The 26,919-nt window shown below is 47.2% G+C and overlaps 1 protein-coding gene across 5 annotated transcripts in view; it reads right to left on the bottom strand.

The window, feature by feature from the left end:
- The window catches only part of IKBKB (inhibitor of nuclear factor kappa B kinase subunit beta), a 36,775-nt gene that overhangs the window by 8,843 nt on the left and 1,013 nt on the right, over nt 1-26,919 (bottom strand). For 3 of the 5 annotated variants that reach the window (XM_035117151.2, XM_035117146.2, XM_035117147.2), the window contains exons 2-15: nt 23,480-23,574; nt 22,569-22,686; nt 21,052-21,121; nt 20,033-20,121; nt 19,279-19,368; nt 17,580-17,704; nt 15,764-15,871; nt 14,647-14,803; nt 13,241-13,435; nt 6,774-6,888; nt 4,745-4,868; nt 3,749-3,900; nt 2,768-2,829; nt 528-637 (exon numbers count right to left, since the gene is read on the bottom strand). In XM_035117151.2, the coding sequence (XP_034973042.1) occupies nt 528-637; nt 2,768-2,829; nt 3,749-3,900; nt 4,745-4,868; nt 6,774-6,888; nt 13,241-13,435; nt 14,647-14,803; nt 15,764-15,871; nt 17,580-17,704; nt 19,279-19,368; nt 20,033-20,121; nt 21,052-21,121; nt 22,569-22,686; nt 23,480-23,574 (1,610 nt within the window). The remainder of the gene's footprint in view (nt 1-527; nt 638-2,767; nt 2,830-3,748; nt 3,901-4,744; nt 4,869-6,773; nt 6,889-13,240; nt 13,436-14,646; nt 14,804-15,763; nt 15,872-17,579; nt 17,705-19,278; nt 19,369-20,032; nt 20,122-21,051; nt 21,122-22,568; nt 22,687-23,479; nt 23,575-26,919) is intronic. The other 2 variants (XM_035117148.2, XM_035117149.2) reach the window with 1 other exon arrangement.

Genomic DNA, 26,919 nt, shown 5'->3' with positions numbered 1-26,919 from the left:
TTTTTGGAAATCTGCATTCAGTTTCCTGTATCTTTCCCTATCTCCCTTGCATTTTGCTTGCCTCCTCTCCCCCGCTATTTGTAAGGCCTCGTTGGACAGCCATTTTGCTTTCTTGCATTTCCTTTTCCTTGGGATGGTTTTCGTTGCTGCCTCCTGTATAATGTTACGAGCCTCCATCCATAGTTCTTCAGGCACTCTGTCCACCAAATCTAAATCCTTAAACCTGTTCCTCACTTCCACTGTGTATTCATAAGGGATTTGATTTAGATTGTATCTTACTGGCCCAGTGGTTTTTCCTACTTTCTTCAGTTTAAGCTGAAATTTTGCTATAAGATATAAATATAGGGCAGCCCAAATAAAAACTATCATGTTTGATGTGTTACACATGCATACCTGACCTCTTCCCAGGGTACATGACTATCAAACAAAGGAGGTGATTTTATGCTGCCCCAGGATGATGGATACGGGAGAGAATGGTATTTAGGAACGGGCTAAAACAACCGAAGGCACTACAAGCAACTACTTACAGGGCATCCAAAGAGCTCCCTTGTTTCGGGCCCTGTGGGATTCTCTGCAGGTCCACAATGTCTGTCTGTAGGGCCATCGTCTTCTTCACCAGCTGCTCAACTTCCTCCTCCTTGGGAGGCAGAGGAGGGGACAAGGAAAGGACAGCAAACCAGGAATGGTTTGGTCATGTTGCAAGACATTATTTCCAGTAGCTTAGGCTGCAGGTAACCCAACTCTTTCCAGTCTTAAACAATCCCAGGCTGGCAATGAGACAGTGGTATCATGCCCAAGGAGGCTGGAGGAAATGCCCTTTTAATACCAGGCACCTGCGCTCTGCCTGCTGCCATCGACTCAAAATACACAGCCAGAGCTGGTGTTGTGAGGTGTTTGCAGTCTTGAGCCCACCTGTGGATTCCTCAAGAGCACCAACCTTCACCAACCTGGCACTCTCCAGATATTTTAGACTACAACTGCCGTCAGCCCCAGCCATGCTATTGGGGGTTGATGGGAATTGTAGTCCAAAACATCTGGAGGGTGCCAGATTAGTGAAGGCTGCCTAAGATCCATCCAGGGGAAACAAATTTCAAAGCCAACCAACCAAGTAAAACAAACAAATATACAGATATTTTGTTGCCACACTGTTAGTTTTTGGACAACACACTGGAAGGTATAATTTCCAGAGCCTTTTGACAATACTTGAAGTTCTACCTCTGAAGCCAGCAAGAAAGACAATGGTATTGGCATAATTCTAGCACCTAAGAGTCAAGAACTCCGAGTTTCAAACCTAGTACTTCTCACCTGTGTGCTCCTCTTGCAAAAGCACAGCAGGTGCTGACAAGAAGGAAATTTGAATTCTGGCCTCCCTCTTACGGCTTGCCCTCTGCAAAGAGGCTCATCTGGCCTCCACAGTAACATCTTTAAGATGCCAGGCTCATGCTTTTGAATGTTGTTTAAGGTCTTATTGCTGTTGGATATCTTTTTAGCCAGATCAGTTTTAATTGTGATTGTGATTATTATTATTATTATTATTTGGACTTCACTCTTTGTTTTAAAAGTCTCTCTAAATAACTTACAAAAAAAGAGCCAAAAAGAATACATTACAGTAAAGCCATCACAACCATCACAATGGCCCATAAAAAGACCTAGCCAAACTCCAGGAGCTTGGGGGATGTGACTGAACTAGTTCTAATCATTATTTTAAGAGGTTTGGCTGAAAGAGTTACATTTTTATATTGCTCATTTTTTAACAGATAATTATCACAGTTTATTCATTGCTTTCCTTGTTAAGTCACTTGGAGACTAATAAGCTCTGTAACACAGTCCTACTAAGTGGCCTTTGGTAAGCCCTCACTCTCAGCTTTAGCTCTCCGTCAAAAATATGGGTGTAATACTAGCCCATAGTATTAAAGGGCTGGTACAAGGATCACCAAGACAAGGTTTTTTTTAAAAAAAAAAATACTTGGAACATTTTAAAGCAGGTGTAGGGAAACATCAGGCTTGGGGATCCACTTCGCTTTTTAGTAGAACACCAAGATCCACCAACCAGAACCTGATGCAAAGGATGCACAATGAAGAGAACTCTTAGCTCAGGAATTTACTGTATGTTCCAGAACAGGATGGAGCTCAGTCTCCACTGTGGCTGGCAGTGACTCTTGAGGGTTTGGGACAGGGTTCTCTGCCAGCCCTATCCAGAGATGCTATTCGAGATTGAATCTGAACCTTTGGCATGCAAAAGAGATCCGCTACTATTGAGCTCCAGCCCCTCCCCAAGCTATTTTCATATCCAAGCTGCTTGCCTCAAAAGGTTTTCATTTCAGCAGTATAATTTAGGACCGGTAGGAGAGAGTCATTTTGCTGCTTCTGACAGAGTCAGAAATGCGTTCTGATTTACTGCAAATGACTCATAGAGAGCAAGCCTCTGCCCACCTCTGCTCTCAAGTACTTGTTATTGTTTATTGTTACGGGATCCTCTTATCCTCTCTCCCCCTGTGACCACACAACTCTAGCTGTTAATCTCCAGCTAATTTTCTACTTCTTGCCCACAAGCTCTGAAAGAAACAAGAAATATCTTGGGTTTATTCCTCGTCCATCAATCTGCTGCTTCCCAAAGTCCAACAATTCAGACAGGAAACTCTTCCCCTGCCAAGAAATTGATCCCAGCCACCTTACAGGTTATGGCCTGCTAACTCTAACCATCCTGTAAGAGAGCAAGGGGAAACACTCACCCAAGCAAAACAAAAGATAAAAAGTCCAAACATACCCGCCCACAGAGCTCCACAGTCTGCTCCATTTCCTTCCATGCAAGCAGCAGTTTCTCAGAAGCTGTAAAAAGAAGAGAGCTCTGGTTTTCAAGAGACCCTTCCTAAATCAGCAAAAGTATCCCTTTGAGCCTTCTCAAGGAGTCACCATAAACATTAGATGCTGCGGCTGGTGAAAACCAAGTCTGATGGGGGAATACGGGGAATTAGGGCAGGGCTGATGCAAGGCATGGCTTACTGAAAAGAGACACTACATTGCAGAACAACTCATTTTTACAGGAACCCTTTTCTAAACTGAGCTAGGACTGAAGGGGTCTGTTGCTGTTCACACTGAGGAGGAGGTGACTAGAGAGCTCTTAGAGTCTACAAGAGCTGACGTGCAATATAATAAAGGTGGGAAGTCCAAGATCAAAGGCTGTCCTAGAAGTCAATGGGAAGCCTTTCAGCCACCACAGACAAAAGAAAATCTTGTAAAAGCAGGGAGCCGTCCAACAGTATTCAGATTCTCATCATACATTGAAAATGGGGTGGGAACACATGGGGCGCAACTTCTGCCACTGCAGGGAACGCGGCGGGTGGAGAGCAGGCCAAGAACCGCTTTCCTCAACCAACGCCAAGCTATGCAATAACGCAGACAAGAAGATAAACATAATTTCTTAAGTGTATAAAGCAAATAAGCAGCATTCAAATTATGTTGTTTGTTTAAATTCTCTCTCCCTCCAAGAATTCCCTGTACAAAAATATCCTGGCAGGTCAGGAAGGAGAAGTTTAGCCTAACCTCCTGTCACCCAGCCCATGCTTTCTGGCCTGGGGAAGGATTCAGACTGGCAGTAATTTCTTAGCAGTCTCCGGTGGTCCAGTCGAGGAAGAACCGCAAAATGTGATGCTGTGGGGAGCGTGACCTGGCATCAAGGCAAACAAAACCCAGGGAAGGAGTCTGTCCTAGCAACTGCTTTCATATCATTGAAAAGAGCAAAACTCACTGATTCCAAATTCAGTTTGCTCATTGTACTTCTCCAAGTCAATCTGGATGCTGGCTTTGAAGAAGTCCAGCTTTGCCTTCAGCTGCTGTGATAGGGAGGCCATCGTGTTCTTCATCTTGGAAAGGGTACTGTTGTGGCGCAGAAGGTTCCTCCTACAAAGCCAGGGAGAAAGAGAGAGAACGAGTTGCCCCCTTGGAGGCCCAGCTGACTAGACCTTGTCTGCTCCCCTTTGCTTGGGTTCCACAGCCATCATCCCCGCCCCGGGTCAGCACAATGACATGGCACACCTTTTAACCAGTAGTCCTTTCTTAGTCTCCAAGACAGTATTGTAAATTTATATGACCGTCTATCTGTAAATATTCCTGGGATGGCTTACTAACACTGCAGTGTATAGTAATTTAAACCAAGAAAAAACCAGCCAAGAAAGAACAACAATAGAGACAGCATAAAATGTTTACAGTCCGGATTAAACTAGAAACGCAAAAAGCCTTGGTCAATAAAACCTTGGCACAGGACAAGCCAAAGAGGAGCCAAGCAGGCCTCTCCCAGGAGCCTATTTCATATAATCTGAATTTAGAACGGCATGCAATCCACACAGCTGGGGTACACAAATGTGGTTATTGAGGGCCAAAAATTAGTCCCTTGGTAATTTCCATGTTTTCCCTTTCCTTTTTAAAGCAAGGCTTCTAGCCCCGATAACTACAAGCATGAGCAGACCAACACTGGGGAGCCCTCTCGAAGTTTCAGAAGGCAGGACTTCCAGCCACAGCCCCAGACTCTCTGCACCCTCTCACCCTGGGCTAGCATAAGAAAAATCAACTGGGCAAATAAATATAATGCAAATTTGCAGAAATGTTTAATGCTTTGGAACCGAAGCTTCTCTGGGCACAGAACTGGAAACATTTCCTTTGTGGTGCAGACGTCACTTAGGCTGCTCATAGAACAGGACAGAACTGGCAGCCCTCCTCCCCAACACAGCAGGATCCCACCACGCACATGGCTGCCCGCTGCCCGTGCTGGAGCTGGTGGAAGTCCTCATTCAGTCTTCGGATGGAATGCCAGACTTGCCCCCACACTTTGCGCAGCTGGAGGAAGGAGAGGTTCTTCTTTGGGTCTTGAACTGCAGAAGGAAGAAGAGAAGGATCGACAGGGAAGATGGACACAAGTGGGGGAACCCAAACCCTCCATTAGGATTTTATATGCCTTACATGCCAAGTGCTGGTTTCTACAAAATTAGAGTATGTCTGGACTTTTTCAGGATATCCCAGGACTTGCCTGGGTACTAGCCTGGTCTCTTAATTAGCTGGATGCCACAAAAAGCTCTCTCAGGAGTCAAGTCAAATCCTCAGTTCTGCAACCAGCAAGCCAAAACTACTCCCTGACATGTCTATTTCGGCTCCTGCCTGCATGGTGAGCAGAATAATTAATCTAGTCAATCATAGTGGTGTGTTCTACCGCAGCCACCTGTCGGTTCATCTCCTGGGAGATGCAGAGACAGCCAATGAATGAGAAAGCATCCCTTGTCTGTGTCTTACACGGTCCACCTGCCTGTCATCACACAACTTACAAGTGTCCATTAGGTTTTGAGAGAACTAACTTTGTCTACACAGGGAAGGAGTTCCAAAAGCTCCTTATCTTGCCAGCATTTCCTGACTCTTTCAGTTCATTCCAACTTCTGCAGTAAAAACATCAGGGGCTGAATTAATTTGTTATCTCAGTCTTACTGATCAATACAAATGATGTTTCAAAAAACCAAGCTGAACTTGGGGCTCACATCCGTCATGGGTCTGTGCACTTTAGAGAAATTCACTCCTTGGCTTGGGGAGTGAAAGACTCAGCTTCAAATTCCCACTTAGCCAGGAAGATCATTGGTGGCTTTGGGCAAGCCAATCCTCCTTAAGCTAAACTAGCTCACCAGGTAGCCAAGAAAATATATGAGAATACATTTCCTATGATGGAAAGAGCAGCAGTGTAATACAGAAATTGTGGAATGACACATCTAGAGGCTGCCACCGTGCCGTCTTGTGTTCAGTGTGGTATGTATTCTGCAATTCATGTACCGTATTTTTCGCTCCACAAGTTGCCGTTTTTTCCTCCTAAAAAGTAAGAGGAAATGTCTGTGTGTCTTATGGAGCCGAATTGCCATGGGGCCAAAGGCAGATTGTGTGGTTTTTTTTAGAAAGAGCTAAGAGCCAGTGTGGTGTCGTGGTTAAGAGTGGTAGACTCCTAATCTGGGGAACCAGGTTCGCGTCTCCGCTCCTCCACATGCAGCTGCTGGGCGACCTTGGGCTAGTCACACTTCTCTGAAGTCTCATTTGCAAGGTAAGCTCAACAACTTTGAGCTGATCCTCAAAAATGGAGCTTTCCCCCTTTGCAAAAGCTTCCTCAAATATTTAATGGGGGTGGGCAAAGGCACCTAGGCCTCTAGGAGCTGGCTGTTATGCCTAGGACAATTCAAGAAAGCAAAATATTTTTTTGTTTTGTTTTCCTACTCTAAAAACTAGGTGCATCCTATGGTCAGGTGCATCCTATGGAGCGAAAAATACGGTATGTACAGAAACCTGAATTGTCATTTAAAAAAAAAATTAGAGCAAGTTCCTAGCCCATACGGTTGCAAAGATAAACTTGAAAGTGTGTAGGCAAAACCAAGAAGAATCTCACAAGCCAGTGCAGACCTCAGCTGTATGAAGACTTCTAGTGGCTGGAGGAGTGCTCATTGCCCCTCCTCAGTCATGCCAGGTAAGGAAATATAGAACTATATGCTGGAAGTTTTTATGCCATAAATTGTTATTTTATGATACTTCATTTTCAACTGTATTTTATCATTTTATGCTGTAACCAGAATAGAGAATGATATATTGGGCAGCTTTTTATAAATATAGCAAATAAAACAAGATGCTTAATTTGTTATACGTTTCTTGGAGCAGAATTTGGATTATTATTTTTGTAAGCACAGAGCACACATGAAAACAATTAATTGTCTTTTCCCTCCCAAGTAGCACTAAAACACAGAAAACGTTCTTACGAATACTGTTAATGCTTTCTGGATGAGGTCGGGGAGAGATCTGAGGCCTGTATGTAACTTTTCGGTTGTCGAACAGGAAGAAGAGGCCTGTGTCAGCAACTGTAGCATCATTTAGCTGCAAGGAAAAGGTAGCACAAATCCTTTATCATGGGGCCTTGCAGATCTATTACTTGGATACATCTACTACAATCATGCCCTATCCAAAGCACTAAGGGCAGCCAACAGAAATAGGATATTAATAGCTAGTTCTCCAAAGGAGTCACTCAAATTCATTCTCCCAAGTGTTCTATCTGAAAGAAATAATATTATGTAGGGAAAAGATGCAGTGTTTTTAATACAATGAGAAAATGAGTACCTCATTCATTGCTACACAAGTCCTGTTCCTCATCCCGCAAACCTCTTCTGTTTCCATGTTATCTTTCCTTGAGTGGTTTCCTTTGCTCACAAATTTACTCTCAACCAAACCATCTCCCACAAAAAGGGGAATCCATACCCATATCTCTGCACTCCCCATCCCTTTAAAACAACGACAATTCCTTCCAAGGCTTTGTAGTTAAGGGAAAGGACAAAACTGAAATTTCACTAGCTGGGAGTATTCAAAAGCAGCAGGAGCTAATTTGGTACCTGTCACGGTGGCCGGAGTGGACTACTTCAGAGTAACGACGCCACGCAGCTCTGCATTTTATTCTTTTATTGGTGCTGCGTATTTACAGTGCTCAAGTCATTGCTATTTACACGGAGTGATGTGGTCAGTCGGTTTCAGAACCTCCTAATGGCTTTTGGCGCGTCTTTCTCCAACACAAAAGCTTTGGCAGACCCATCCTCTTGCCCCTCCTCTTCCTGCGTAATTCTGGAGTTGGGGGGATGGGTCTTCCCCCCTTGCTTGCCCCTTCCTGTCCCACCTGGGACCCTGGCTCCTCTACCTTGCCTGAGCCTCGGACACGACTTCCTGCTTCCCCACTGGAATCGGAACTCTCCCTGCTTTCCCCTTTGCTCGGGGACGGGCTTGAACTCAGGAGGGGAGGGACTTCGCGATATCCCCTGTCCCTCACATCCACCCCCCTCCCAAGCTCTCCTTCACCCCTCCCCAGGCCCCCCCCATGTGTCGGTGACGACTGGAAGCCTAAGAACTCAGTGCTCTCCGAGCCCGTTGGTGTGAATACCTCCCCCCAGTCCTGCGAGCCCCCCCCTTCCGCCTGGGCGGACGGGAATCCCAAAAAGTCCGTGGCGTCAGAGCTGGTGGGGGTAAAAACGTTCTGCCAATCTGCTCCTTCCTCTGACTGGGTGGATCTCGGTGACACCCATACCTCATCCTCTGGTTCCTCAAACTCCGCTTCCCAGCGCCATGGTGAGCTGCTCTCCCGTGCCTCCTCCTCCTCCCCCTCCCTTTCCATGTGCCAGGGCTTGGGTCTGTGGGGAAAGAGGGCGTGAAATTCTTCCACCAAGAATTCCTCCTGTATCTGAGTGGCTGGGACCCATTCATTCTGGGACGGTGGAGCATCCTCCCATGCCATGAGGTACTCCAGTCCCCCCACCCCCCACCTTGAATCCAGGATGGCCGTGGCCTCATTGAGTTGCTCCCTGCCTTCCCTCTCCCCCCCTCCCTCGGGGGTTTGTTCGCTGTCTCGGAGCCTGCTGCTTTCCCTGTACGGCGACAGCAGCGATCTATGAAACACTGGATGCACCCTCATGTCCTCTGGCAGTGCCAGCCTGTATGCCACCGGGTTTACCTGTTGCGTGACCGTGAAGGGGCCCAGCCTTTTGGGTGCCAGCTTTTTGCACCTCCCTCTGGTGGGAAGGCCCTCCGAGGACAACCACACCTTGTCCCCCACCCTGATGACCTCCCCTAGTCGCCTGTGGCGATCTGCCCCCTTTTTGTACGCTTCCTTGGCCCTCTCCAAGTGTTCTCTGAGCTGCTGGTGCACCGTCTCCAGTTCCTCTGCCCAATCCTCAGCCTGTGGGCCCTCCTCCTCCTCCTCCCCCTCCCTCTCTGGGAAAGATCTGAGGTCGCGCCCGTAATTGGCCTTAAAGGGCGACACCCCTGTGGAGACGTGCACTGCATTGTTGTAGGCAAATTCTGCTAGTGGCAGGCGATCCACCCAGTCCGTTTGCCGCTGGCTGACGTAACATCTCAGGTACTGCTGCAGAATGGCGTTGACCCTCTCCGCTTGTCCGTTGGTCTGCGGGTGTCTAGCCGTCGACAAGCTGACCTCCACCTGCAGGAGGTTCATGAGCCGCCGCCAGAACCTGGAAACAAATTGGCGGCCACGATCCGAAATAACCCTTAAAGGTAATCCATGCAGTCTGAAAACGTGATCAACAAACAGTTTGGCTGTCTCTTCTGCAGAGACTGCCCTGGCACACGGTATAAAGTGGCACATTTTGGACATGAGGTCCACCACCACCAACACTGCGGTCTTACCCCGGGAAGAAGGCAGATCTGTGATGAAGTCCATGGACAGCACTTCCCACGGCCTGTGTGGCGTGGCTAAGGGCTCCAGCAACCCTGGTGGCGCTGCTCTGACCACCTTTGCCCGCTGGCAGGTGTCACAGCCCCGTACATAGTCTCGAACATCTTCCCTCACCCCTGGCCACCAGAAGTGTCTCATGACTAGGTGAGTGGTCTTGTCCCTTCCAAAATGCCCCGCCGTTGGGTTGTCGTGCATCTGTTTGAGGACCGTACGTCTGAGCTGGGTGGTGGGCAGGTACAGTGCCCCCTTGTAGAAAAGCAGCCCTCTGCGTTCTGCAAAGTCTTTTGCCTGCTCCCTCCCCCCTCTCAGTTCTCTGAAGATGCGGTTGGCAAAGTCATCCGCTGCCGTCAGTGCTGTGAGTTCTGCCTCGCTCACCACTGCTGCTCCGCAGGACCATGCCGACGGGGGGAAAATGTGCCTTGGGGCTGGTGGCTCCTCCTCCTCCATGTACTCTGGCTTGCGGGAGAGGGCATCCGCCCTGACGTTCTGCTCTCCCGGGATGTAGTGTATGGAGAAGTTGAAGTTCGAGAAGAACTCTGCCCACCGTATCTGCCGCTGGTTGAGCACCCTGGCAGTTCTCCAGAACTCCAGGTTCTTGTGGTCTGTGCACACCTGGATGGGGTGCTTGGCGCCCACCAGGAAGTGTCTCCAATGTTTGAACGCAGCGTGGATCGCAAGAAGTTCTTTGTCAAACACGGTGTAGTTGCGCTCGGGCTGTGTCAACTTCCTGGAGAAGAAGGCACAGGGTCTCCACTCCCTGTTGGCGTCCAGTTGCAACAAAATGGCGCCCACAGCTTTCTCAGAAGCATCTGTCTCAATGCGTAGGGGCGCGTCCTGGACCACGTGGAACAGGTTCTGGTCCGAGGCGAACACCCTCTTGAGGCTTTCGAACGCTGCTTGCGCCTCTGGTGTCCACCTGAACTTCTGCTTGCCTCTCAGGCAGTCAGTGATGGGAGCCGTAACGCGAGAGAAGTTCTTGATGAACTTCCTGTAGAAGTTGGCGAAGCCTAGTAGGCGTTGGGCATCTTTGCGCGTCCTGGGGCTGTGCCAGTCCAGGATGGCCTGCACCTTGTCCTTGTCCATCGCCAGCCCCTTGTCTGACAGCTTGTAGCCCAGGAAGTCCACCTCCTTGGTGTGAAACTTGCACTTCTCCAGCTTCACATACAGGTGGTTCTCCTTCAGGCGCTGCAACACTTCCCTGACATCTTTCACATGCTGCACTGGGTCATTGGAATAGATAAGGATGTCATCCAGAAAGACCAGGCAGTTCTTGAAGAGGAGGGACCCCAGGACGTGGTGCATGAAGGCCTGGAAGCAGGCTGAGCCCCCTTGCAACCCGAAGGGCATCACCAGATATTCAAAAGAGCCCAGAGGCGTGAACATCGTGGTCTTCCATTCATCGCCTTCCCGGATCCTGATCAAGTTGTACGCCCCCCTCAGGTCTAGCTTGGTGAAAATCTTGCCCCTGCGTGCTGCTGTCAGGAGATCATCCACTCTGGGCATGGGGAAAGCCACTGGCTCTGTCACCGAATTCAGCCGTCTAAAATCCACCACCAGGCGGCGCTGTTGCGTGTCTTTCTTGTCCACCCAGAAGACCGGGCTGCCCCCTGCTGCCTTGCTTTCTCTGATGAACCCCCGCTTGAGATTCTTGTCGATGAAAGCGCGCAGATCCTCCAGTTCCTGGTCTGACATGGCGTACAGCTTGGCTGGGGGTATAGTTGCCCCTGGCACCAGGTTGATCTGGCAGTCAAAAGGCCTGTGTGGGGGTAGGTGGTCGGACTCCGCTTCGCTGAAGACCTCCTGCAGGTCCCAGTACGGCTTGGGTATCGCCTCACCCCCTTTGACGTGCATGGTGGCCACCGTGGCTATCGGAGGCCCCTCCCCTGGTTGGTGCTGCATGCAATGTTCCAGGCAAAAGTCCGATCCAAAAGTGATGCATCTCTGGTGCCAACTGATGGAGGGGTCGTGGCGCGCCAGCCAGCTCATGCCCAAGACGATGGGGGGGTCTGAGATGGTGGTGACGTTGAATGCCAGTGTCTCTGAGTGCCTTCCCACCGTCATTCTCATGGGGGGGGTTTGATGAGTGATGGCCCCCCCCAGCAGCTCTCTGCCGTCAATGGTTGCCACGTGAAGGGGAAAATCCAGCTGCAGAAGCTGGATCTGGTGCTCTTCTGCAAAGTTTCTCGAGAAGAAGTTCGCTGAGGCACCACTGTCAATTAAGGCAAGGACTGTCAGGGGATAGCCATTTGGGAGCGTTAGCGTGACTTCTAGAACCACTCCTGCTCTGGGAGGGGTGGGCTGGCTCTGCTCCTCTCTGTGCGGGTGGGTGGGCTGGGGCTGTTGTCTGCTGACTGTGCCTGGCTGCTGCCCCTTGTCTCCTGCAGCCAGGCTTTCCCGTTTCCCTGCTGTGGTGCTGCGTCAGTGGGGGAGGGCACCACCGTTCCCGCCCTTCCTTGCCACTCCCTGCGATGTGGGCAGTCTCTGACGAGATGCTGGGGGGAGTTGCAGAGAAAGCAATTCCCGCCCTTTCCCTCCTTGCGTCTTGGCGCCGCTGGGGTTTGAAAAGCCCGCGCGCGCGCGCTATCAATCTGCATGGGTTCCTGGTCCTGGCTGGCCCCAGGCGTGGCTTGAAAGGGTTGTTGGGGGAGTGGTTTCTCCTGCGACCGTGGGAACCAAGCCCGCTTTGCGCGCGTTGCTTGTTTGTCGCTCCACCGGGATTCCTGTCTCACCCCCACCGCCAGAGCCGCTTTGCTCAGCTGATCCATATCACTGGGCTTTGGACCTCTCGAGAGCTCATCCTTCACCTCCTCATGCAACCCCAAGTAGAACGCCGCTTGCATTGGGGGGGACCCCAGTTCCCACCCCAATCTGTGCACCAGCATGGTGAATTTCGCCCAATACGCGCGAACTGTCATATTTCCTTGGCGTAAATTATGAAGTTCCTCCTTAGTCTGGTCCATATGACTATCGGACGAATACATCGTTTTCAAACCTTCTAGAAATAGTTTGACATTCTTCATGCAAGGATTCCTTGTTGCAATTAACGGTCTTAGCCACTCCCTGGCTGCCCCGGTAAGGTGCTCCACAATAAACGCTACTCTGTGCTCATCATCAGGGAACTCATCGTGGTGCAGCTCAAGAGCATACACAATCTCAGTCTCAAAGCCTTGAAATTCCTTCGGGTCTCCATTGAACTTGCTAACTAGGGTCCCAGCTCTCCTTCCTGGCAGCACTTGGACTTGGGGTGCCCCTCCCGCCTTGTTTTTCTCTGCATCCAGCTTGTTTTGGAGGTCTACCGCCACCGCCCTTAATTGCTGCTCTTTTTCCTGAAGCTCTCTCACCTGTTCCGCAAGTTGTAGCCGGTCGTCCTGGACCTTCTTAGTCTCCTCTTTAGCTGCCTTCAATTCTCCCTGCGCCTGCAGCGACAGCTGCTGCAGTTCTAGCTGGGCTTGCTCCGCGATCTGCCGCCACTTCTCCGCCTCTGACACGCTCATCCCGGCAACTCCAAAGTAGCCCAAAAATGATTAGGAGGTTGCTGTCACGGTGGCCGGAGTGGACTACTTCAGAGTAACGACGCCACGCAGCTCTGCATTTTATTCTTTTATTGGTGCTGCGTATTTACAGTGCTCAAGTCATTGCTATTTACACGGAGTGATGTGGTCAGTCGGTTTCAGAACCTCCTAATGGCTTTTGGCGCGTCTTTCTCCAACACAAAAGCTTTGGCAGACCCATCCTCTTGCCCCTCCTCTTCCTGCGTAATTCTGGAGTTGGGGGGATGGGTCTTCCCCCCTTGCTTGCCCCTTCCTGTCCCACCTGGGACCCTGGCTCCTCTACCTTGCCTGAGCCTCGGACACGACTTCCTGCTTCCCCACTGGAATCGGAACTCTCCCTGCTTTCCCCTTTGCTCGGGGACGGGCTTGAACTCAGGAGGGGAGGGACTTCGCGATATCCCCTGTCCCTCACAGTACCAATGGGTGAAAATGTTATTGGACACACCTTGATGTCAGCCAGATGCTGAATGGCTGGTTTCTCAGAAAATAATGCCAACCCTCCTTCCTGAAGCAGCTCCTGGTCCTGCTCTGGGATGCCAGTATCTGCCTGGATCTTGGCTTTCACACTCTGTAAGGTCTCGTCCTCTGCCAGAGGATACACGTGCACGGATCCTGTTACCATGTCTAGGATATGCACCAGCTGCAAAAGAAAAAACCCCACAAAGCAGGGAAACTGGAACCAGTACAAGACACATCCCAACTTGCTCCACTTAAATAATTTGTCCAGAAATAAAGGCCACCGATAGCAAAACCACCCTCTCGGACAGAGTAAAGGATAAGAGGCAGGGGTACATTTTGCTTCAGAGCAACTCAGATTCTGGGACTGTGCATAGGGAATTTTTTTGGCACAAACAAGCCGTTTCCCACCTGCATTCTGAGGTGGTGCATCCAGACGGAGCCCAGCACCATATATTGATCTACATGACTAGATTCTCTCCCTTTCTCTGCATCAGCCAGAAAACTAAATGTATCTTTGGACACAAAGTGGCTTATAGGAAAATTTCAAACCTACTTCAGCAAAGCTGTGAAACTGCCACTAACTGTTTTCACACTTATCTATATTTAAATATTTGTCATGCCTCTTTCCAAAGAAAATCTCTGATAAACGTATTGCACAGTAAAAACAAAAACAAACCTAATATTTGATACATTACTCTGTAATATAATATACTGAATACAGTAATGCAACTCTTTCAACAAATAAATTTTAAAAAGTTAATAAAAGCTTGTCAGTTTAGCTAATTGGTGGCACTGAGTAAATAAATTTTTCACTATATGCATACACATATAATTTATATGAGCAATTATATAATACACTATATACTATATCAAGCTCTCACCAAGTGACATAGATAATAATAGACCTTCAGGCGGAATTTGAAACACTGAATGGATACAGACAGAAATAGGCTTGAGGGAAAGGCAAGTGTAAAACGAGAAGCTTTTAGGGCCTTCCTGCATGCCACCACTGAATGAGCCAAATGTATATTAAGTGGAATAGAGTTCTGCATCTGCAAGGCCATGACCTTGTCTTGGGTGCTCACCAACCAGCCAAATGGATTTCACCATCAGACACACAAGAAGGACCTCAAGCATAGATTGTGATTATGGGATTTTATAGGAGTGGGAATTCTTTCAGTAATTCAGCTCTAAACCATTTATGGCCTTAAATGTTAACATCAGCTCTTCAAATTGAGCCTGCAGGTGCAGCAACAGAACTCCCGGGGCCCATTTTGCAGTTCTGTACCACAACTGCTCCTACTTAAATTATTCCCTCTTTTTTGCAATGTCACATCTAAAGGAAATAAAGCGAAATCTACAGATTCCCCCCCCCCAATTAATAACACTTACTTTTAAATTCAATATATCATCCAAAGCCTTGAAACAACCATTGGGACCATAGGTGGGGTCAGTGCCTCTCTGCCGCGCATGCCATTGCAGCATCAGCTGCAGCCATTTCTCCAGCCGCTCAGCCAAAACACTGAAGGAAAGCAGGAAAAAGAAAGCCCTGGAATGAAGAAAATGCTGAGTGGGGGGGGCAGGGGGATGATTCAAACATCTTTTCTGCAGAGAAGAGTCCTAAACGTTGTGTTTAAGAGACATAACGTATTCTGCAGACTTGCTATTCTCTCTCCATGGCTTCTATTCACTGTGCCCTTAACAACAGGATTGATCCCATGTGATTCCCCTCCCCAGTTCCCTCAAAGTACCTAGTAAGCTTTTTGGGGCAGGGATCCTTTCCCCCTACAAATGTTATTCAAAAAATGAAAGTATGCATTGATGGTGGTATATTTTAATTATAATTCTTGTTGGTTGCTGCATAAATTGCTGGGTGTGGGGTTTGGAGCAAGGAAAACCCAAGTTAAAACCTCTGATTAGCTACAAGACTCAGTGGGTGGCCTTGGACAAAACATTTACTCACCTAACTTGCCCCATAGGGAACAGAACCTCACTCTGAGCCACTTAGAGGAAGGGCTAGACTGAATTACAATAAATAAGCCAACTCTTTTTCCTATCCTATCTCCTCTCAGTCCCCTCTTTTTCAGGCTGAACATACCCAGCTCCTTCAACCATTCCTCATAGGGCTTGGTTTCCAGACCCTGGGTCATCTTGGTCACCTTCCTCTGCACATGTTCCAGCTTGTCAACATCCTTCTTAAATTGTGGTGCCCAGAATTGGACACAGTATTCCAAGTATAGTCAAGTGGGACTATTACTTCCCTTGATCTGGACACTAGACTTCTGTATAGAATAGCATTTGTCTTTATTGGCTCTAAATACATTCCTCAAGTCCCAGTTGACCAGTCATAAAATAAGCAGTGGAAGATTCTTAACAACAACTCATTTGCATAAATTGCTGCCAGTTCATAATTGTGATTTGGGAGTTGCAGAACCATATACAAGGAAAGTCCCAGCCAGCCTGCAAAATAGGCAACCAAGTTTTCCTTGAGGTGTCAGGTGTTCCTTACCAGTTCAGATTGTTGGGGTGTGGCAGCTTGCTAGAAAATTTCACTTCTCCCGACAAGTCTTCATAGACAACAATATCCAGCTCACTTTTCTGCCGGACTTTTGCATGCCTAAGAAGAAGCACACATTGGGCTGGTTCAGACTTTAGCTTACCCTTATTTATAACTGCACCAAGGCCTTTTGCTACAGCAGAGGAGCAATTTAGGAGCTTTTGATCCCATTTTAGATTAATCACAGCTTGCAGGGTCATCCAAACCCACACAAATTGGTTCACTGAAACATGACAACATCAAACCAGAGTTTATGAGGATGGCTTGCCTCAACCAGCCATACTAAACATTAACTAATTTGCCTGGAAGAAAAGGCAAAGCTGTGGGGAATCTAAAAAGGAAGCAGAAGCTTTCAAATTGCCCCTTGTGGCCACTCCAGAGGAAATGGGAGGGAGTGCAAGATCCCACAGCTCCCCAAGGCCCTTTCTGGCAACGCTAAGCCATACCTTGACCCCAGAAGTCCAAACAGTGGTGCCTTCCAGATTGCATCACTACAGGGCACTCTTATGTGGTGATGTGGAAGCTGCAGAATGCTGCAGCACAACTGTTTACAGGAATGAGGCCTTGTCAAAATAGTACAGCTCTGCTCAGAAGTCTGCACTGAGTGCCCATTTGCAGTTACTAGGCCAAGTTCAATGTGTCACTCTTAGAATATAAAGCCCTTAACAGCTTGGCACCCGTTTACTCGTGGGATTGCTTGACGCTTCATGTGCCCACCTGACTGCTCCGATCTGCAGAACTAGCACTGCTGCAGCTACCAAATAATATCCATTCCGCATTTGTAAGAAATCAGCATTTTAGTGTGGCAGCACTTAAGAGTCTGCCGCTCCCTGCCTACTGGCACCAGGCATGGGTCTCCACTGCACGCTTTCCAGCACCTGCTTCAAACATTAATTTAGGCAAGCCATCCAGACATGTAAAAGGTACATGTGTTTTAATCTGTTTTTTAGCTTACTGTTGATTTTCAGTAGTTCTGAATGTTTTCTAAATATCTATTTTTAATGGTCTTTTATTGACAATTGCGATGTTTTATTTTTGGGAAACCACATCGAGGTTTTGTTACAATCAAACATTAATGAAATAAATACATCTAAACACACTCACTGCCACACAGAGCAATTGTCTCTGAGGATTGTGTCTAAGAACTCGAGGAAGAGTTCTCTTCGCCTGAAGCCGATGGTGCTGTGCAGACCACCTGGCTTGGCACCTGCAACATAATGAACACCCTTCTCTCCAGCCTCTGGAGTAGATTTCCAGCTTAAAAAACAAATGACTGTTGGGAGTTTGTTTTGTTTTTAATCAGACACCATATTAGTGTACAATTATACATTTAAACCATGGGTGGGGACCAGTGGTCCTCCAGGTGCTGTTGAACTATAACTCCCCTCAGCCCCTGCCTCCAATGGCATCTGGAGGGCCACAGTTTAAATCAGAAGTCGCAAATGTAATAGTGAATAAAACAAGTATGTCAAGAAGAAAGAAGACATCCACCAGAGACAGGCAGGATAGCCAAACAGGTGAGGAAATCAGTAGCTGCTGCCAAGGCATGTTATTTGAAGGTGGAACCAGGCTCACCTCTCAGGTGCAAAATGTACCTCTTTTTATACACAGCTATAGAAATTATTAAGCTATTTCTTACAGATCACCCTGGTAGCCTTAACTCCTCCTCTCACCTCCCTGCCAAGAAAAATACTAACCATTGTATTCTCAGTTTTCAAGTGAAAAGGACATTTCCTAAGACCCTCACAAGAGAGCCAGAGTTACTCACCATTGCACTGGTTGCCAGGAGGGCAGAAAAGGTCGGAAGCCTGTGATGCACTCAAAGGCCAAGGTGCCAAAGCTCCAGTAATCCACAGTCACTGTGTATTTCTGCTGCTCCAGAAGTTCCGGGGCCTGAAACATTGAGAACCAGGAAAAGGCTAACAGTGCAATCCTTTACCTGTCTACTCAGAAGCAAACACCTTTGAGTCCAAACAAAATAAAAAAATTCCTTCAGTAGCACCTTAAAGACCAACTAAGTTTTTATTTTGGTATAAGCTTTCGTGTGCATGCACACTTCTTCAGATACCTTGGAGTCCAATGAGACTCACTCCTATTTGGAATGCAATCCTACACCCCACATGCTCCCAGCTTCCTAAAAAGGCAGAACTTGAGATATGTTCCCTTCCTTCTACTTCCCTAAGGCAGACTTTATTTAAAATAGCATTTTAAATAAATTTTAAAATAGCAATGGCCCGGGTTGAGGACTAAGGACAGGAAGGGATCCATGACACAATGTAAATCTGTTGTGGAATTCACTAACACAAGATGTGGCGATAGATAACGGTACTAGCTTGGGCAGATTTTTTTTGTAAAAAAACACAAAAAACCATATTCCTCTTATTATTATTTACATTTATATATCACCCTTCATCCAAGGATCACAGTATAAAAATAGGTTCAAGGTCTGTCCCTGGCTACTGGCCATGGGAGCGAAATGGAACTGCCATGTATAGACCTCTAAGGATCAGATCATGGGGACAAATAGTAGTGAAAGGCCATCACCTCCCTCATCCCACTTAGAAGTGTCCAGGTGGACCCTTGGTCGGACCCAGGAAAGCAACATTTTTGCGACTCATTTGAAATGCTTCTTCAGGATGCTGGCTTTGGCTTCCTGGTTCCTAACAGCACAGCTTCCCATCCATTTGTTGCCGCCTTAGTGTGCTGCCTCCAGTATGGCAAGCGTACCCAGGGAAAAGATTTTGAGCCTTTTGTAACGTTCCTTATTTCTGCCATAGTGCCTTGTTAGAAAGTCATATTCTCTGTGTCTTTTACTTGTTGCTGAAGTTAGCAATGTATTTTAGCTGTGTTTACAGTATGCCATCTGTTAGACGGAATGTTCTGCGCATCAAGGTCACAAGACCAGATAGGATGTTTAGACAGCAGAAGGTCAGGATGTTCTATTTGATGGCTTGATACGTAGGGGTTTTTTTGTTTAGCATTAGAAACCAACCACAGCTCTAAGGAAGTGCTTTATATGGGCATGCTATAGAAATGTTCTCGAAGCTACGAACATGAGTTTGACCAAGCTGCGGGAGGCAGTGGAAGACAGGAGTGCCTGGCGTGCTCTGGTCCATGGGGTCACGAAGAGTCGGACATGACTAAACGACTAAACAACAACAATAGAAATGCTAAGTTTTTCTTAGAAGAGGAAGAAGTAGTCTTATAAGGACATACAGAAGTTTATTGTGTCCATGCTTTATTGGTTTACATTTGTAATGCCAAATGTTGTCTGGAAAAGGTATATAAACCCAGAGCACTGATGCTGTGGGGCTGTTTTTTAGGAAGTATCCTCTGAGTCACTACTTGCTGTCAGCAAACAATAAATGACTTTACTTTTCTCTATTGTTTCCTTCAGCCTGGGAGTCCCATTCTGGGCTGCTACACCACTCCTCCTGCCTAATTGTGCCCTCCTTGCAAATCCTTACCAGATACTGCAATGTCCCAACGAAGGAAGTGCAAAGGCTGCCTTGATCCAGCTCTTTGGCATACCCCAAATCAATGATCTTGTGTATTAGCTGAGAGAAAGCAGAGAGGGCAGTTGTGGTAAACAGAACTAGAATCTGAGAGCTTTGGCAAAAAACAACACCCAAATGGCTGAAAAATATATAGGACAAGATCAGAGTTGGATGAGCTTGAACGGCTGCCCCTGATTTATGGTAGTTTAGTTCAGCTCTGGACCCGGCACAATATCCCACTCATCCTATCTCTGTGCTTGGAAGAATCGAGGATTGCTAAAGTATTGTAAGTAGTGTGATCAAGTCTGGAGAGGGTTCAAAAAAACCAGCCAGCCCTTAGAGCTGAAAGGAACTAAGCTCTACGGCCGACAACTTTCCCAAACAACCTGCCACAGCCCACCATATACCAAACCCCATGATTCACACCAGAGTGCCACAACCAAAGTGCAAAGGGATGTCTGCACATCAACGAATTCAAAGTGATTCGAGCAAGACCACCAGAACATGCTGCAGGAAAGCAACTCACATCACTACAAACCTCCAGCCAATTTAGTCTTTTCTTTTATAATTAAATATGCTAGATCAGTATCTTGGCCTAAGCACACCCAACCCCTATTCACCGAGTCTTCTCAAACGGCGCCTTTGGCAGGAGGGGTGCAACTCTGCCCAGCACCCTGCATTAGTGTTGACAGGTGGGGAAGCTTAACAGAAGAGCATCACCCACCCTCTCTTTTCCTTGTTGAAGGACAATGTTTTCTGGTTTCAGGTCTCTATGGATGATCCTGTTCTCGTGAAGGTATCTGAGAGCAGAGGCTGAGACGGAAGGCGGGTGGAGAAAGAGAGAGAAATGTATTGTCATCACCAAAATCTATCCATATTAATTAATCAATTAGTGCATTTTGTTGTTAACGCAGAAAAGCAGCACCAGCACTGTAAAGGCTCAGAGCCAGTGCCGGATTTACATATAAGCTAAACAAGCTATAGCTTAGGGCCCCACTCTCTTGGAGGCCCCCCAAAAAAATTAAAGGGAAAAAACAAACTTGGATGTACAATTCCAAAATATAAGATAAAAAACAAATAAAAGAAAACCTACGTACAGCAACAGTGGCAAATGGATTTAGATACCTATTAGGTCCATAAATTACCATATAGCATATATTCAACACAAAAAACAGCGACAATTTGTTGCTGACAAAGGACAGCTGGACATATAAAGGGCCCCATTACCTTCAGTAGTTTAGGGCCTCATCAAACCTAAATCCGGTCCTGCTCAGAGCACCAGAAGTGCAGCATCTGTCATTAGAAGCAGAGCAGCAGAGTTCGCTTGTAGCAGCAAGAACATACAAGCTGAAGTAGCCTAACAGCTGGGGCCATCCAGACCAGGTGCTAGAGCACATTTCTCCTGAGAATCTCTTTTGCCCTGTCCCGATTTCTAACTCCTACTCTTGCCAAGGGATAGATGAAAAAGCCCTTGGATGGATGAGAACATACTTTTTTTTAATAAGGACATATTCAAAAGATGAGATAGTACCCGAGACAAAAAATCTGATAGACATCTGCAACCACACCATCCAGGGGGCACCAAATCCTCATTGAAATGAGAAGTTCTTGCACACACCTGTTCATTTCAGCGCACTTGTTCCCTGCCAGGTGTGTGCATCTCACTATGCGGTCCTTAATTCCACTCAAAGCCCACTGTCTGAGGCTCCTTACCTCCACACAGGGCCACCTCTGGTCACTTACCAATGTCTGACAGCAATATAAGGATAGCTCTCTCCCGCAGCCCACAGCAGTTCTCAAGCTGATTCAGGTGCTGAAAGGTGTGACGAGAGGACATGAGAAAGGGCTCTGTCAAGCTTCCATATGTGGTTAAACAGTTTTTAAAAAAACTTAGACTGAGTTTTAGCACACACAAAAAACTTAAAACAAATCCTTATTTCCTGATTAATAGCCTTTGGACTATAATGTAACTTAAATAAGAAAACTATCTTCAGAAAGATTTTTCCTCCAAAAGCATTTTATTTTAAAAAATCTGATTTAATTTTTTTTAATCCATTTTTTAAATTTTTCTTCAAAAATTTATTGATTTTTATCCATCCTGATGGGGATTATACCTGAGACCTTGGGATTATCAGTACCACACTCTAGCCAACTGAGCTATCCTGAAGGCACAATATTTATACCACATCAGGGAGAAGAACACACTTTTCAAACTAGCTTTCCACAGAGAAATTGATATAGTGGAACTTTCACTCATGCTATCCTCCACCTGCATTCTTAAGTAATGTAAGTAGAATAATATAAATTTAGACATTTAGGATTTTAATGCAACAGATAACCTATTTGCCTTTTCCCCCATAAGAACATAAGAGCAGTCCCTTCTGGCATCTAGTCCAGCATCCTGTTTTCCCCAGTTTCTCTACCTCCTGCAGAAACCAACCACATACAGTGGTACCTCGGGTTACAAACGCTTTAGGTTACAGACTTCGCTAACCCATAAATAGTACCTCACGTTAAGAACTTTGCTTCAGGATGAGAACAGAAATTGTGCTCCGGCGGCGGCGCGGCAGCAGGAGGCCCCATTAGCTAAAGTGGTGCTTCAGGTTAAAAACAGTTTCAGGTTAAGAACGGACCTCCGGAACGAATTAAGTTCTTAACCAGAGGTACCACTGTATTTCTAGCAACCTTCTCTGGAGCAAGACGGCCACTGCAGCAGGAAGGTATTCAAGCAGAATTCGCAAAAAGTGTCCTGCTGGATCGGGCAGAAGGCCCATTGAGGCCAGCGTTCTGTTCTTCTGCGGCCACCAACCAAATGCCTCTAGGAAGCCTGCAAGCAGGACCTCAGTGCAACAGCAGCTCTTCCCTCCCCTCTTGTGATTCCCAGGAATGTTCAGGGGCCTTCTGCTTCCTACCTACAATGGAGGGAAAGTGGAAGTCTTGACCACCTGCCTCTCCACTATCTAGGCCTAAGCATAAAACAGCACCAACACTCAAGGGCTTTGGAACTAGCCTATCACTTGCAGCCTGCAGATACTTGTACCTTGTATGCAAGCTTAATAATATCTCTTAAATGAAAACTTCAGAAGAAACGACTAATGGGTGGCACATTATTTGAGAAGAATGAAGCTCCTCCCTCTGTGCCACAAACTCAGGCAAAGCCCTCACTATGGCTGGGAATACAAAGCAGCAGTTGGATTAAACCCAATCCATTTTCTCAGTCTCCCCCCTTTCCCCCAAAGCACAGGACAGCCCTCACTCACCCTCCTGAGATCTCCTCCCTGGCAGTACTCCATAGCCAGCAATGGCAAGTCATTCAGTGCAAGGTTTTGCATCCCTTCTGGGACGTCCCGGGCAGCCACCACATTGGGGTGGTTTAGCCTGAGGAAAAGAAAACACAGTAAGATCTCTGGCAGATCTGTCACTTTACCTTTAAGCCGTGGCTTTCTAACTTTCTGAGAAACACTTTCTACATTGGCCTGTCTTGCTATGCAATTCCTGAATGTCCACCATGAAACGGATTCTGGAGCATATTCTTCAGAACAGGTCATCCTGTTGGGCCCAACAATCCCCTCATGTGAATTGACAGTGTGCTCTAAAACATTCTCCTGGAGCTTCACGTTGCAGGAGGTGGGGTTGTTGTTTTTTAGCTTTTTAAAATCAATGTCCTAACCATTCTCATTGAGAAGACAAAAACATGAAATGAGATTCTGCATATTGAACTCTTTGGAGGAAGCATCGTGTTGAGCAGAGAGCCAATCTGTAACTCCATAGTGCGGCCAGTCCCTCCCACTGGGCCTGCTGTCACTGTCAGTCAGCTGATTGGTACTGACAGAAAACGTCCCTTGCCACTTTAAGGCTCCTGTGCTTCCCTTAACATCACATATGGCTTGGGCAGGTGAGCAGTTTGGGGGAAATGGCCTTGTGGACCAGACTGGGACCTGTGCAGGGCCTAATTTAGCCTGTGGACCAGAAGTTCCCCATCCTCACTTGGAAAATCAAAGCCTGGATTAATGCTGTGACACCTTCCTACTCTTGTGTTCTCAAGATGGGGCAAGCTAAAAGATAAACAAATAAACAGGATTAAAATCCTGGTGCTAAATGCATTTACTAGAAGGCAAAGTTCACTGCCCACGATATTTACATAAGCCACACATTTTCCAATACTACTCACCGTTTCATGATTTGTATTTCTAAGCACCATCTTTCTCTGTTGCGTGGGCTGAGCTCCTGACGACACTGTTTGATAGCAATTTCTTCCCCACTCTCCTGTTAAAAAGGGGGGAGTTTATTCATGTGAACCAAGTGCTCTGACCTTCAAACTCTCAGTAACCCTGACAGCGTTAGTACTGCTGCAGATGCTACTAAATTCCTATGTCATTCTTATATGAATCTGAGGAGAAAACCAAGTGCAGACTCTATCAGGATTATTTTACAAATGGCCCTTTTGTTGTGTATGGATAACATTTATTACTACACAGTAATATATCTGCCAATTGTTGGTCAATTTACTAACTTGACCGGTTTCAGAAGCTAGTGCTGGAGCAGTTATTGCAGAGATAATGAACAGAGCATGGACTCAGAGCAGTTAGGAAAGAGCCAACAGCACCGGACAGTGCTCAGCCGGGAGTTATTTGTGGTATGAGCATAGAGGTGCACCGCATCCTTGTGTGAATCTGTAAATGATGGGTGGTATGCTCCCTGTACGTATAATAATCTGACTGGGTTTCCCCAGCCACTCTGGGAGGCTTCCAACAGAAGAATAAAATAATTGATTAAAGATTAAAAGCCTCCCTAAACAGGGTTGCCTTCAGATGTCTTCTAAAAATCTGGTAGCTGTTTTTCTCTTTGAGATCTGATGGGAGGGCACCACCACCGAGAAGGCCCTCTGCCTGGTTCCCTGCAACTTGGCTTCTCGCAACGAGGGAACCGCCAGAAGGCCCTTGGCACTGGACCTCAGTGTCCGGGCAGAACGATGGGGGTGGAGACGCTCCTTCAGGTATACTGGACCGAGGCCATTTAGGGCTTTAAAGGTCAGCACCAACACTTTGAATTGTGTACTTTATTAAACCCCATGCATAGAAGCGACACCCATTATTATGTGTGACTAGCTGGCCCAGCCACACATTGCTGTGGGTTTTTGTGTTAAGTGGACCTTTTACTGTTAAATGGACCTTCAGAGTCTCCGTGGAGAGTCGTCTCTGGTTCAGAGTCCCCCTTCATTTTGTACACACTCATTCCCCCAAATACGCGTGTTCTGTGAAATTATGACCTGTTCCAACCCTGACTCCCCTACCCACGTGTGTTTTGTTAATTCTCCCCACCCCGTCCCGACACATTCATGCTACCCAAATGCTTTTTATATCATCCCAAATTGGATTACATGTGAATGTAATGAATAAGCCATTGTGGTGGATTGTGGTTGGAATGTGGGTGTTTTGTGTGGGTGTGGTGGGTTTGTTTTTGTTTTTTTGGAGGGGTGTCGTTTGAATGTCATGATTTTTGTGTGTGTTTTATGTTGTGTTGTGTTTGGGTAGTCCTCTGTTCAGTGGAGGTGAATTTGTTGGTGTTGGGGGTTGGTGGGGGTGGGTGGTGTTGAGTTTGGAGGGTTGGGGTTTTTTCCCCTTTGGGATTTGTGGGTCTGTTGATGATTGTAGGAAAGGAGTAGAGGTGAGCGTTTTTATTTGGTATGTTTAGAAGTTATGGGGGTTGGTTTTTTTGGTGAGTCAGTGTTACATAGATGTGGTTTGGGGTTCATTTGTTGGTGTTTTTTGTGTGGGGTGGGGGTGGGGAATTTGGTATGGTGTGGTGTTTTTAAATTTAGAGATTTTGATGGTTTGTTTTACTCGGGTGTTCTTATTTGTATTCCCGCTTGTTATCTCCCGCTTGGACTACTGCAATGCGCTCTACGTGGGGCTACCTTTGAAGGTGACCCGGAAACTGCAATAAATCCAGAATGCCGCAGCTAGACTGGTGACTGGGAGCAGCCGCCGGGACCACATAACACCGGTCCTGAGAGATCTGCACTGGCTCCCAGTACGTTTCCAAGCACAATTCAAAGTGTCGGCGTCTCCACCCCCATCATTCAGCCCAGACACTGAGATCCAGCACCGAGGGCCTTCTGGCGGTTCCCTCATTGCAAGAAGTGAGGTTACAGGGAACCAGACAGAGGGCCTTCTTGGTAGTGGCACCCACCCTGTGGAACGCCCTTCCATCAGATGTCAAGGCAATAATATTTTGTTGGAAGCTGCCCAGAGTGGCTGGGGAAACCCAGCCAGATGGGTGGGGCATAAATATTATTATTATTATTATTATTATTATTAGATGTGGTTTTTTGGGGTGGTGTGAGGTGGGGGTGGTGTTTGTTTTTTTGAGTGTTGGTTTTTTGTTTTTTTGTCCTTTGGGTTTCTGGTGGTGGTAGTTGGCCCTGTTGCAGGTTGTTGGGTTTTTTTTTGTTTTGTGTTGTTTTTTTCGGATTGAGGTTTAGGAGGAGATGGGGGAAGGCTGTGTAGGGGACGGGGTGGGTCTCGGGATGAATGTGTTTGTGGGGTTGGGGTGGTCTTTATTTTTTTGGCAGGGTCGGGGAGGACAGTGGGGATTGAGCTGCCTCATGAGGTGGTTGTGGTGTTGGTTGGGATTGGGATCCTTGGAGCGGGGGAATGTCGTTGGCTGTGTATTTTATTTTATTTTATAGCTTTGGTGAGGTCTTTATTATGGAGGAGAAGGTGGAGTTTGCGGGTCGTTTGTGGGTTCGGGTAGGACAGGGGGGGCTGAGGTGTATCGTGTGGTGTTTTTGCTGGTGGTGGGGATCAGGGCCCTTGAGGCGGTGGTAGCGTGGGGGGGAGGCGGAGTCTGGACTGGCTCTCTGGTTTTGTTTTTTGTTTTTGTGAGGCGGCGGGTTCGGGCTTATTGCGGCGGGGATGGAGGGTGTGGAGTTTCCTTTGGGGAAGTTTTTTGGGGGGTGGGGAAGGTGGAGTTTGCGAGCAGCCGTTTGAGGCTGCAACGTGAGGCACCAGTGGCGGGAGGCAGCGAGTGGCTGTACGTCGTTGGAGGCGGCGGTTTCAGGCGGCAGCTTAAAATGGCAAGCAGGCGTTTGAGGTGACGACTGTAAGTTGTTGCCTCGGGAGGTGTGCCCCAATGTCGGAGGGGCTTTGCAGGCGGCAGTGTGCGACCTGCCTTTCTATTGGATGCTGCTGGAGTCTTCAGAGCTTCTGGTGGTGATGTCTAATTTGTGCGACACTTTTTTTGTGTTTAATCATTATTTTAGGTTGTGAAAGGTGTGGGTTTTTTTTGGGGGGGGGATTATGCCAGATCCCTCCCTGATGGGCATGGAACGTTGTGGCCAAATTTGTTACATTACGGTTCAGCGGTTACGGAGAAAGGCTGTGACCTCTGTGTGCGCAATGCCTACATTTTTATATTCAGTGATGCCTCGCAAGACGAAATTAATTCGTCCCACGAGTCGCGAAAATTTCGTCTTGCGAAGCGCGACGGAAACCAAGGAAACCAAAACAATTTTTTTTTAAAAAAAGGTTGTCTTGCGAAGCACAACCATAGAAAAATTTGTCTTGCGAGTCACCAAAAAAATTGCAACCCCCTTTCGTCTTGCGAGTT

This window comes from Zootoca vivipara, chromosome 6 (assembly GCF_963506605.1).
Source record: "Zootoca vivipara chromosome 6, rZooViv1.1, whole genome shotgun sequence".
NCBI lineage: Eukaryota > Metazoa > Chordata > Lepidosauria > Squamata > Lacertidae > Zootoca > Zootoca vivipara.
Note: the sequence above shows the minus strand (reverse complement) of the source record. Positions and strands in the feature narration are given on the sequence as shown.